Source organism: Canariomyces notabilis (genome assembly GCF_033297395.1).
Source record: "Canariomyces notabilis strain CBS 508.74 unplaced genomic scaffold N656scaffold_29, whole genome shotgun sequence".
Lineage (NCBI taxonomy): Eukaryota > Fungi > Ascomycota > Sordariomycetes > Sordariales > Chaetomiaceae > Canariomyces > Canariomyces notabilis.
In genome coordinates this window covers 201,705-214,067 of record NW_027041851.1, presented here as the reverse complement: position 1 = coordinate 214,067, position 12,363 = coordinate 201,705, and the positions used below count along the sequence as shown (strand labels likewise).

The 12,363-nt window shown below is 56.0% G+C and overlaps 5 protein-coding genes across 5 annotated transcripts; 3 read left to right on the top strand and 2 right to left on the bottom strand.

The window, feature by feature from the left end:
* Window positions 1–1,257: 1,257 nt before the first annotated feature.
* On the top strand, window positions 1,258–3,208 carry N656DRAFT_783779 (uncharacterized protein). The gene has a single exon (XM_064816028.1). It carries the CDS (start codon window positions 1,292–1,294, stop codon window positions 3,122–3,124), a length of 1,833 nt encoding a protein of 610 aa, XP_064666389.1. The 5' UTR covers window positions 1,258–1,291; the 3' UTR covers window positions 3,125–3,208.
* Window positions 3,209–3,310: 102 nt separating this feature from the next.
* Window positions 3,311–6,265, bottom strand: N656DRAFT_792282 (DUF747-domain-containing protein; the record flags this gene model as incomplete). Its single annotated transcript, XM_064817062.1, has 2 exons — window positions 3,311–4,042; window positions 4,091–6,265. 2 exons carry the CDS (start codon window positions 6,263–6,265, stop codon window positions 3,311–3,313), a joined length of 2,907 nt encoding a protein of 968 aa, XP_064666388.1.
* Window positions 6,266–7,100: 835 nt separating this feature from the next.
* On the top strand, window positions 7,101–7,634 carry N656DRAFT_685931 (uncharacterized protein; the record flags this gene model as incomplete). The annotated part of the gene is made up of 1 exon (XM_064810617.1): window positions 7,101–7,634. A coding segment is annotated over one exon (534 nt), but the record flags the coding sequence as incomplete, so codon positions are not given.
* Window positions 7,635–8,265: 631 nt separating this feature from the next.
* Window positions 8,266–9,647, top strand: N656DRAFT_760743 (alpha/beta-hydrolase). Its single transcript, XM_064813221.1, has 4 exons — window positions 8,266–8,384; window positions 8,442–8,829; window positions 8,887–9,244; window positions 9,319–9,647. The coding sequence occupies exons 1-3, from the start codon at window positions 8,335–8,337 to the stop codon at window positions 9,205–9,207; spliced, it is 759 nt and encodes a 252-aa protein (XP_064666386.1). The 5' UTR covers window positions 8,266–8,334; the 3' UTR covers window positions 9,208–9,244; window positions 9,319–9,647.
* Window positions 9,559–11,127, bottom strand: N656DRAFT_771525 (terpenoid synthase; the record flags this gene model as incomplete). Its single annotated transcript, XM_064813867.1, has 5 exons — window positions 9,559–9,679; window positions 9,894–10,120; window positions 10,184–10,307; window positions 10,394–10,846; window positions 10,910–11,127. 5 exons carry the CDS (start codon window positions 11,125–11,127, stop codon window positions 9,559–9,561), a joined length of 1,143 nt encoding a protein of 380 aa, XP_064666385.1.
* Between the last annotated feature and the right edge of the window lie 1,236 nt (window positions 11,128–12,363).

The window sequence follows — 12,363 nt, the reverse complement described above, 5'->3', positions numbered from 1 at the left end:
CGTCCTTGTCTATGACAGTTTGAAGGCTTGGACTCGTGCCTTCAAGTTGGCTAGCAGGACTTGACTCGGAAGCTAACATGCACAAGACATTAGTAGTTGACCCTGAAAACAGCAACCGGTAGTAGTCTAAGCAACCTTGAAAGCTATACCTTGTGGGATCTGAACTTGTTGCTTCACTTCATCACCGGCATGATGCTTCCTATACTGGATTCTTCGACGCCGGGATGATATCCCCGATACCCCCCTTTTGTAACCACGAGTACGAGTGACGATGCAGCCGTCATTAGCCCGATGGTGACCTGACATGCAATGGCGGCGGCGGCATGGCGAGCAGACGGTATTGACACAATCTCGTGCTGTCTCGAGACCTGAGCTTCAAATTCAGCGCCCTGTTCCAGGTTTACCGTTTTCAATATGCACGTACTCACACCGTCGCCCCGTGCATTTTCTACATCCGACGTTGTTATACATTCGGTGCATGGTTCCAGCCTGGTGAGATGTCGATCGGTGAGGAGAGGCTGTACTAGTGTTGACGGAGAATCTGGGGATCATACTTCAAAGCTCAAGGAGTTGTCTTCAAGTTCAGTCAGGGTGCCAGTGCCGTTTGATCAAATAATAAGCCAGGCTGGCCCAGTTCAACTGAGCAGTGATGGTGGTCCATTGATTCCTAAACATCGCGGCAGTGTATAATTGGTCCAGCGCATGACGGGACATCATGTCAACCTGTTCCGACCTTCGTATCGGGTGACGACGAGTGGCTCGCTGCTATTGAGCACTGCAAACATGAAGCCGTGAACAGGACGACCTCAGGGAGAGGCTTCGACTTGTGTAGTGTCAATAGCTCGGTTTGTTTCTCATCTCATATGAAGTATCATCCAGATGCAAGGGACATCAACGTGCAATTTCAAGAGCCTGAGATGGATTGAAGCGGGTCATGGAACAGTTGATCGGACATGGCCCTTGAAAGCTAAGAGCCATCCCGGGAAATCGTTTAGTCCGGTTTCTAAATCGAAAGACTGTAAGCATCACAGCAAGTACCAGGCTCTATTACCTTGAGTTGAGTTTCTCGAGTTTGGCCATCATCACTTTGAGTTTGAGGGAAAAGAAGTGTGAGAACTGAGAACGATTGATTCGGATTGAGAATGTCGGCAAGCGGTCGCGACGGCTGACGCCAGGTGGGCGATTCCCGACCCACTTTATTTTTGAATGACGGAACGCTCCCCGTCAACACCAGCGGGAAGCTTCGCAGCGCATCACCGTCTGCGCCAACGTAACACCAGATTCCGTCACCATGCTTAACACCACTCATCAGACCCCGTCGAGTTTCCAGCCGCCACTTCCTCCCGGATGGACCGAACACAAAGCGCCTACGGGCCACACATATTATTACAATGCGGAAACGAAGGAATCGACATACAAGCGGCCAGGCGCAACGCCTGTACCTGTCGCCGCACCCGTCGCCGTACCCGTTCCTGCCATAGCGAACCCAATGGCCAGCTACATGCAGCACCAAGCAGTGCCAGAGATCAACCTCTCCGACCCTGCCGTTGCGAATGCCTTCATGGCACAGTATGCCCAGCCGCAACACCAACCCGGCCACAGAGGAGGGCTCGGTGCGGGAGGCAGGGGCGGTTTCCAGCCCCGACCCCGCCCACAGCCAGTTGACAAGCCGAGGTCAAAGGTCGCCATTCCAGGCTGCGAGCCGTGGATACTTGTCTACACCAAGTACGGCCGACGATTTGTCTACAATCCGGTCAAGAACGCTAGCTACTGGCGCATCCCCGAGAAGCTCATGCCGGCCATTCTCGAGCTCGACCAGGCGCGGATCCGGCAGAAGGCCGGAGGAAAAACAGCAGAGCAACAACAACAAGAACAAAAGGACGAAGCGGCAAAGGGCGCTGAGAAGTCTACTACCACCACCCCCGCAGCAGCAGCAGAGACGCAGCAGCATGACAAACAAGCGACACCCGACTACGACAGTTCCGAGTACGAAGAAGTCGAAGTAACAGACGACGAAGAAGGCGGCGAAGGCGCAGACCAAGAACAAGACCAAAGCAGCAACGCGCCGAAGCGGCAGCGGACAGAAGAGCCGACCACCGCCGACTCCGGACCCGCCGAGTTCACCGAAGCCGACATCGCCGCGCAGCTGGCAGCCATGAGCGCCGAATACGGAGACGACGAGATGGTCGACGGCGAAGCCGGGGGCTGGGAGGAAGGCGACGAAGGACTACCCCTCTCAGACCACGACGCCCGGGAGCTGTTCAAAGACCTGCTCAACGACTTCCACATCAACCCATACAGCCCCTGGGAAAAACTCCTCGAAGAAGGCAAAGTCTTTGACGACCCGCGCTACACCGTTCTCCCCACAACCAAAGCCCGGAAGGAAGTCTGGGAGGAATGGTCACGGGCCAAGATCCAGGACCTCAAAGCCCAGCGCGCCCGAGAGGAAAAGAAAGACCCCCGGATCCCATACCTAGCCTTCCTGCAGGAAAAAGCGACACCGAAACTGTACTGGCCCGAGTTCCGCCGGAAATACAAAAAGGAAGACGCCATGCGCGACCCGAAACTGTCAGATAAAGACCGTGAGAAGTTTTACCGCGAGCACATCAACCGGCTCAAACTCCCCCAGGCAACACTCAAATCCGATCTCAAGACCCTCCTGCAATCCGTGCCCCTATCCGAACTCAACAACCAGACCATGCCCTCCCACCTGCCCCCGCGCGTGTTAAGCGATATACGGTATATCTCCCTCGCCCCCCAAATTCGTGACCCGTTTGTCGAAGCGTACATCAAAGATCTGGGCCCGCCACCCGAGGCCTCGACAGCGGGCGGGACAGGAGAGGGTGGGGGGGAGGACGAGGCGGCGAAAAAGGCGCGCGCGAAGCGGGAGAAGGCGCTGCAGGACCGGGAGCGGGCGGTGGCTGAGGAGAAGAAAAGGCAGGAGAAGAAGCTGCAGTACGAGCGCGCGCGGCTGAGGGATGAGGAGAGGGAGTTGGAGAGGGCTATGCAAGTTGGGAAGAGGGGGCTGCAGAGTCAGCTGCTGGTGGTTGCTGCGGGGGATAAGGAGCAGCAAGAGCAACGGGCGGGGGAAAGGGCTGGAGGTGGGCAGGAGGAGGGCATCTAGGTAGGCAGTTATACTGAGTGACACCAAAGCAATCTAGGCTCAGGTGCCGGGACTTGAAATGGAAATGCCGTATCATGATCCGATCGCTAAAACGAACAAACGCCACGCAATGCACCCTTTTCCCCGTCTCCCGCCGTTCACAGTAATCTACAACCCCATACTCCGTACTTGGTAAAACAAAAAAACCTACCAAATCCTCCTAGCAACCATCTCATACCTCACAACCCCACTAAAATCCTTCTCCTTTTCCCTTTCCACCCTCTCCTCCGCCTTCCGCTCCTTCTCCCTCGCCTTCCTCAACCCCTCCAGATCCTCCCCAAAGATCCACCTCCTCCGATCCTCCCCAACCTCCACCTGGCCATACCCCCCCGTGCGTTTCCCCTTAGCATCAAATGACTCCTTTTCAGCCTTCCCCGCGGCAATCGCATGCTCCTTGGCCTTCATCCGCGCGTACCTGTCGCGCGCATACCGCAGGAGGAGCATGCCCAGCAGGAGTTTAACAATGAGCAGCACGAGGAAGATGAGCAGAAACACCACGACCATGGTCACCGCGGCAATGACGTCGTCGCTGGTGAAACGCAGGCTGAGCCACAGGCGTGAGGCGAGCCCGGTGGGGATTTCATCCGTCGAATTGGTGTCGGTCGGGTTGCCGAAGCCGTCCGTGTAGGGGTAGCCGTAGACGGCTCGGCCGAGGGCGTTGCGGATGAGGTTGTCGAGACGGTCTAGCGCGGCGATCATGGCCGGGGAAGGGGTGGCTGATTCGGTGGAGAGGGAGGTCTGCGTTGAGGGGGGGAGGGGGGTGGGCAGGCGGGTGGCGAGGAACATGTGGTAGATTTGTACAGAGGCGCGGATGAAGAGACAGGAGAGCGGCAGGACGGGGAGACCCAGGCGGCGGGTCAAAGACGGGGTTACGAAGGCCTGGAGAGGTTAGAAATTACCTGCGTATCTAGGCATGGGCGAACTCACATTAGTGTAATAATCCTTGCACAGAATGTCCAGGATCCTACTGTAAAAGGTTGGCTTGATGTTGTTGAACTTGTTGATGTAGGCGTGCTTGATCCAGTCGACGACCATCTCGCTGCCAATGACCACGATGAAGGGGGACAGCACCTCGCCAGACCACAGCCACGACGGCAGGATGGTAAAGCTCGCAGGCAGGATGGATGCCGTGTGCAACGGGATGCTGCTGGGTCCGCTATCCTCGCTCCCGGCGCCAGGGACCGACAGCCCGCCAACCTCTACGACATTGCGCATACCAATGATGATGAGCATGATCCACAGCTGGAACCGCTCGACAATGTCGGCGCACGTCAACTGGAACGTGTTTTCCTTCTCAAAACGCTTGAAAACGGCGCTCTTGATTTCGACGAACTGGTTCGAGAGGAGCAGGGTGAGAAGGGCGTTCGAATACGAGTTGATGGCCACGTTGAGAGTAGTGACCTGGTAAAACAGGACGACAGAGTGGAATATGTTGTACACGAGAGCAAGAACAAACATTCCCAGTGGCAGCATCACCTTCGAGCGCCCGAAGCTATTCCTAGAGAGCGTCTCTGAGCTGAAGAGACACTCAAAGACGTCCTGGCCGAGGGCGGACAGGAGGCGGTCGCCAACCTCGAGAAGATTGTAGATGGCGTACAGCTTGATGGCCGACTGCGCCCGGATCAAGTGGTACATGCGGCTGGCATCGAGGTTCATCAGGGCGATGGAGCTGCAAACTATAATGGCGCCCTGGAGGAGATCGGCTTTGTGATAACTGGTCAAGCTCGACGGGTTGGACTTTGTCCGGCGGTGTCTGTACGAACCCGTCTGCCTCACACTCGGTTTCTTTGACGAGCCCACGGCGGAGGGAAGATGGGGCGGATTCTCGATCCGACGGGCTGTGGCATCGTTGCCATCATTGCCGCCAGCCGAGCGCGCACTGGAACGGGCCACATTGCCAGCAACCTCCTCTTGCGCCCTGCTTTTGCTTCTAGAGTTGGCGTGACTCGTACGGTTGCTTGCGGCTGCCGATGAGGATCGGCCGCGCCGTCCACGCCGCCACATACGCCCGAGCCCGTACCACACGAAACCCACCAGCCAGCGGATCTCCTTGCCAATCACATATGCCCACCACTGCACCAGCACGGATACTGCGATGCAGAACCGCATCGGCAGCACGGTGAATGTCCACAGCCAGGCGTCCAGGCAAGCGAGCGCGCCAAAGCTCATGGCCTTTTCTAGAAACCAGGGCAGGACCAGGAAGTTCTGCAGGCGTTCAAACTTGATGGCGCTCGACTCATACGGTAAGTCACTGGTGTAAGAGTGGTGGATATATAGCGGGCTCGGGCGCTGTCCTGCTAGTTCTAGCTGCAGCAGTGTAGGGACGGACATGGGGGGGAGCGGAATTGCCGGTGGTATTGGAGACGGGGGAGTGGACTCAGGTCTATCACTTCGGGCAGGCGCCGGGGCGCCGTTCGCTGCATAATGGCCATTCGGACCCTCAAGGTCAAGCGGAGGTGGACGTGGAATCGGGTGGAACGAGTTGCGGCGGGTGGACGACTGTTGGGGTGGCTGTTGGCCTGAAGACTTTCGCCTGCTCATGGGCGGTGTTGATACCGTCCGAGAAGCCAAGCTTGGCCGCCCCTGGGTCGTGGCCCGCGGGTTTGCCCCATCTTCTCGCCGCTCCACCCCAAGCGGCGTCTTTTGACGAAGCTGAGCGGCGAACTGCTGCGCAGCCATTGAAGGCCGTTGACTCGCTTCGACAATGTCTGCGCTCAATGGGGGATCAGGTATCCTGCCATCTGGGACGGCAGCGACTGGGAGTGACTCGGGAGCGGCAGTCAGCTCTTGGATCTTGGATGCGGAAAGGCGCCTGACTCCGTCGGGGTTGCTCGTCTTTGTGCTCGATCGGCTTCGGTTCTTAGCGACATTGACGCTGACGAGTACATGCTCTGGGGCACTTGGCGCTGGATATGAAAGATCCTTGGGCAGCTCGTCATCGCTCTGGCTGTCGCTGGACGGATCGGGTGTCGGTACGCCTTTGGTTGGACTGGACACGGCTCGCTCTCGCGCCGACTTTGACTCGGCATTGGGTTTCGGGGACGGATCGCTCGGGGTCAATGTTGGTGAGGGTAAATGTGATATTGTGGCTTGGGCGCCCATCCTCTTCCGAACACCAGCAGTTGTGACGTTGTCAGGTTTCGCGAGATGGCCGCTTGGGGTGATGCCTCCAGAAGTCGCAGGACCGAACTCTGTTGGTTGCTCCTCCTCTGCCCTGCTCCGGACTGCGCTTTCCATGGTTTTCCTGGCTGCAAAATCACTCCATAGGTAAAGGATACTACAGCCAGCAGCAATTGCTGGCTAAGATGGGGAGCAGATCAGGTGGAGAGCGCTGAAGGCGATGGATTGCGACAGATTGTCGGTGATGTTGTGTAAAGGACAGGTTCCAAGCTTCAATTCAGCCTTGCAGCCGCCATGCAGATGGACACCACTGTGCGGCCCAAGCTCGGGTGAGTGGACCACAGCCCCACAGCGCTTCCAGCCACTGAAAGCCACTAACGCGTTCCCTAACAGCAGTGTTCACAGGCAGCTTGGCAAACCGTTAACGCGCATCTGGGGAACTCTTGTTCCAAGTTTGCGTTTCTACCAAAAGCCTCAATTTTGTGCGATCAGGGACCATGCCTGTCCTCCGACGAAGGACCATGCATAGCGATGGAGTTTCGGCCGGTTCGGGAGCAAATTCAGGCACAAGTGGCACCATGGGTCTGTCATGTCAAGGACAGGGCGAGATACATTGAATCATTTGAAGAGACCCCAATTGAGGTGACTCACAGCGATTGGAAGCAGGGTTCATGAACAGGGCAGAGGACTTCCTAGACTTCAGGTTTCTTCTTGAGTTCCGGTCAACGCCTTGACACTCCTCAAAATGGCAGCAGAAACCCTATCTGTGCCGCCATGTCCGCCGCCGTTCGAGATCGCCGTCGCCGCCCCGGCTCTCGCAGACGACGCCGTCTTCGTAACCTACCTCACCAACCTGATCAACGCAGTCTACACCAGATTTGAAGCCGACTTTTGGCAGCCCGGCAAGTTCACTCGCTGCTCAGCTGCCGAACTGCGGCATTACATTCAGTCGTCCGAAATAGCCGTAGCCTGGCGGCGCGGCTCGTCTCATGCCGATCCGGCCGACGTGATGGGGTGCGTGCGGCTGCACATGCAAGTTGACGACGACGGCGGGAGCATCGGCGCCTGCGGCATGCTTGTCTGCGACCCGTCCTTCCAGGGGACCGGCGTGGGACGGGCCCTGGTGGAGTTCGTGGAGGAGCGAGCGAGGGCGCAGGGTGCAAAGCAGATGCAGGTCGAGGTGATTGTGGGTGACGGGTGGGTGCATGAGTTCAAGGAGCGGCTGGCGGCGTGGTATGAACGGAGAGGATACCGGTTGTTGCGGACCGCCGAGGTGCGAGATGATTTACCTTGGTTGGCCGATATCCTCGCGAAGAAGGCAAAGGTTAGAGTGTTTCGCAAGCGGCTCTGAAAGAGGGACGGGATGCCGGCGTTCCTTAACCGCCGGAGATACTACAATGCCCGGAGTTACCACGTGCAGCCAAGGCCGAAAGCCGAGTGCGCCGCGCGGCCGGCGATAGCGCGGGGTTACACGAGGGCGGGGGATGAGGGGTCCTCAATTGTGAAGGTACACAATTCGAGCAATGCTGGGTTTTCAGGGCCATGATACGATTGATACCAGATTCAAGAGAAACCGAGCAAGGCTTATGAGATTTGAGTTCAGTCACAAGAATACAGATCATCACGCAAAGCATTCAACGATGGTCTCCTCAGAACCTACATGTGGGAGGGAGGGGCTGTTCTCAGTTGAGAATTGGATCTTGAGATTGAGAATGACCCTTCATTTCTTCAAGTCTCCAAGTCGGGCATTAGCGCTACGAGCAAACCGGTCGGGTGGGGTGTTGTAGTGTACAACGTATATACGTAGATGCCGGCAGAAGCTTCCACGGCGGCCAGGCTGCTCCTTCCGACGTTTCATCGATGATCCTTAGAAGTTTGCTCCAGCAGCCGGGCACCGAAAACCATCGGAAACGATTAATAATTCTTGCAGTCAAAACCTTGAACATTTCCTCTGCACTCCGGGAAATTCACTGATTCTGTGACCCATTCCAGCAAACATACCTGACGCAGAGTGACGGGACAGACTGTTTCCCTGAGTTGTAATCATCACCATGGCCTCCAACCCGCCCGCAGTCTGCTGCACCATCGGCGTCAGACATGAGCAAGTAACCCGCCCCCAATATACCAGCTCGAAAAGCGACTGACGTGAGACCCTCAGCGGCGAACCCGCCGGCAAGATGGTGAAGGTCGCTAACAAGCACGACGCCTACCTGGCCACACCCCCCGCTGGCAAGGAGCACAAGGGCGCCGGTATCCTGTTTATCCCCGACGTGATTGGCATCTGGCAGAACAGCAAACTGCTCGCCGACCAATTCGCCGCCAACGGCTACCTGACGCTGCTGCTCGACGTGTTTAACGGCGATCCCGTCCCGCTGAACCGCCCTGCAGACTTCAATATCATGGCCTGGCTGGCCAATGGCTCCGACGGCAAGACCCCGCACACCAAGGAGGTGGTTGATCCCATCGTTGTTGAGGGCATCAAGACGCTGAAGGAGGAGTATGGTATCTCCAAGATTGGGGCGGTTGGGTACTGCTTCGGTGCCAAGGTATGATGGGCCAGTTGAGTCGACGTAACGACAATCAAGCTGACTGGTCTTGCTCAGTACGTGGTCCGGCATTACAAGGATGGCATCAACGTCGGCTACGTGGCGCACCCTTCGTTTGTGGAGGAGGACGAGCTCGCGGCCATCACGGGTCCCTTCGCCATCTCGGCCGCTGAGACGGATAGCATCTTCCCGGCGGAGAAGCGTCACAAGTCGGAGGAGATCCTGCAGAAGACGGGCCAGCCGTACCAGATCAACCTGTTTTCGGGCGTCGAGCACGGGTTTGCTGTTCGGTGTGACCCCTCAGTCAAGGTGCAGCGGTTTGCGAAGGAGCAGGCTTTCCTGCAGGCTGTTAGCTGGTTTAACGAGTATCTAGTGTGACTAACTGGTCAGGAGAGGGTAGTCGGGTTGTAGGTAGGCAATAAGCCACGGAGACCTTTCTAGTAGATACTGAATGATGCCACGTCGCTGACCTCTAGTCTACTCCTAGAGGTCTCTGGCTATAGCATATCGGCACGCACGACCAGAATTTGCTCTTGGGCGACACGCTTTATTACTGTTGAAACTGACCCATCTCCTGGTGAATTCATCAGTGAAACGAGCACTATGGTGCGTGTAAGTGCTAAGTCGATACTTTGCGGTGCTGTAGAAAAGAGCTAGTGACCAGGTACTCCCTATTAGCGTCAATTGTTAAGGTAGAGCTTTCACTTCTAATCGCATCTCTTTTCCTATCTAGTTACTCCCATTTACAAGCGATGGAAGACCGGGAACACCTGTGACATGACCCGGATGTTGCATAATATATGTGTGAATTGGTGAGGCGAATGCCATCATGATGACACAGTCCGTGTATCTAGGTAGCAGGTAACCCTATGATGTACAGGTAAAAGATAAACATCCACCCGCACAGAGGTTCCTAGCACCCTTAGAGCGGAATCAGCAACGATCCATCCGGTTGGATATATCTTGTAATGCCGTACCGATCACACGCGAGCCTAGCCGCCGCCCGAGCCGTCAGTACCACATCCACGAGCATAGAACTGAGACCTGACGCTTAAGAGACTTACGACCACCAATAGTTCCCCGTAGCTATTGTCTGAAAGCTCCCAATATAGTTCTGAACCCTAGCTGCAGCCGCAGGATCCTCCCCGACCATGGCGAGCAGTCTGTCCGCTGCACTGTTGATATTATCCCGGGATATGCGCAGCGTTTCCAGTAGAAATCGGACCACTTCGTCTAGGTCTGCACCTGTGTCCTGCAGAGAAATGGGCACTAGGGAGTGCAAGCTCTTGTTCTGCGAGGTGTCAGCCGGTTTGATCTTTTGCCAGTCTGGGACTCAGGGGTAAGAGTGATGTACCATCTCCTTCTTGAGCGATATCAGATCGTTCACAATCACAACCTGACGATTCGTCTCGAACCACACGGAAGCTATCTCTGCCGTCTTGAACAGCCGCGGGGGAATTCTACCGCCGGCCATGTATCTATACTCAATGTCAGTACAAGTACTTAACCAGACAGCATGCCTGGAGATTTGGAATGGGTGCTGATCTTCAAGTTGGTAACTCACTCCCCTAGCGCGCCATACGTGTGCACACCCGAAGTCCCCAGCCGATGGCCCCAGTACTCATCCAGCTTCGGCAGCGAGGCCCTGCTCACAAATCCGTGCTCGACCTCGCAACACTCCATGTAGCTGCTGAGCAGCTGATAGAGGCGGTTTCTCTCGGTGATGGTGCAGGCAGCGCGCAGTGGCTCGGCGGCATACTTGAAGAGGGCGCAGTATCTTGTCGGTGCTGCAGGCTCTTCAGCGGGGCGGGGGCTCACTAGTCCGAGATGGAACTTGACGTAGCGAAGTGCTTGCTGGTGAAGCCAGCCTATCTTCATGTTTTTGTCTGTTGAAGGCTGGGACTCGGAACTTGCCTGTGGGATGGCGCTGTCCTCGATGGTGTCGTCCCAGAGAAAGAGCCAGAGGGTGTACCAGGAGATGGTTTCTAGACGGTCAAGGGATGATCGGGGGTACCAGCTATCCGGTGTTAGATAGGTGCTGTGCGCAAGAGCGGAGGTCATCAGGGGTCCAGTCACGTACGTAGCAGAGAAGAAGGCGACGTTGATCTTTTCGGCCTTTCTGCGCGCGTGTTCGTCCGTGATCCGCCGACTGATTTGGTCATCAATGATTTTTTGGTGTTGGTCGTAATGGGGACTGATTTCGTTGGGCCATCGTGCATAGAGGTCTCGAAGACTTGGAAGATGGAGCGTCTGGCCCTTGAGCTTCGCAGCCACTTCATCAACAATGGTGACGGTCATTTTGCGAGAGCTTAAGGTAGGTATTCGACTGGGTTCGTTTCCTATCAAACCCAAGTATCCAAAGTTATGGAGAGTTACCCCCATTTTATCTTCATCCGTGCGAGTCCTTTGTCCCTTGTTTATTCCATCCGTCGTCCCGAAGGTCTGGTTCCATGCCTGTTCTCATCCAATATTTGCCCTCCCGTGCGCCTCATTCCCATCACAGCAATGCCACTCCAGACTCAGTCCTTGAAGTCTTGTGACTGCATTCGCAAGATATGCTGAGGCTGCCGTATTTCTTTTAACCCGACAGCAAGCGCTCCCAGATGCGGCTACAATCAACAGCCTGGGCAAAGTGGAAGTGGCCCGGGCAGCAAGGCGAACCGCCTCGGATGTCGCCAGCCCGATGAAGTGTGGTTGCACGGCAGGAATTCAGCGCATCTTATTCTTTCCCAAAATACGATATGCTTATCCTCAGGCAGTTGGGCTGCGGCTGTGCCGTGCAGTTTTCTCAGCGATGTTGGTCATTCACAGCCTGGCCATTTCCTCGGTGACTGTGCCGTGGGCACAGGAGTCAAAAGCTTTATGTCGTTTAGAGAACATAGGATGACTCGAGGAATCCCGAATGGCTTCTTTGGACACATTGAAAATTTGGGCTGACAGGCTCGGTATCAGGGCCAGCAAGCCAACAAGGTTTTGTTCGGGTTCAGGAACAAGTAAACTAGACCCAGTTGCCTGTTCTTCATACAGTGAGGTCTTCAGGTTCTAGACGGACTCCAACAGAGGTGGAATATGAACCTCCAAAAATGTACGTGAACTACTAGTCTATTGGGTGTAAACAACGGCTTCATCATGATATTTTATTCATAGACCTGACTGCGGCCGAACATGAAGGCATGATAAACCTGGTCTTACTGGCAGCCAACTAGGACTAAACTCACGGGACCTGGGTGAGTCATGTCGTCTTATTCAAGTCTGTACAACCCGCGTACTGCCGGCCATGATTCCCGTTACTACGGTCCGACCCCAACTTCAACCCCAGTTCTTACATCAGCGCTCAGCACCTACTCAGCATGCGGTCACAGCTGTAGGAACAGTAACAGCAACGTGAACCGCAGCCGCGGACATCTCAACGTCGGTAGCCACCGGTAAAGCGGCGGTCGCCGAGCTACGGCGTCCAGTAGACGCAGCGCTCCCGTCTGAAGCATGGCAGGGACACTCGTATAAGCCGGGTCCTTGTTGGGACTCCTGTGAAAC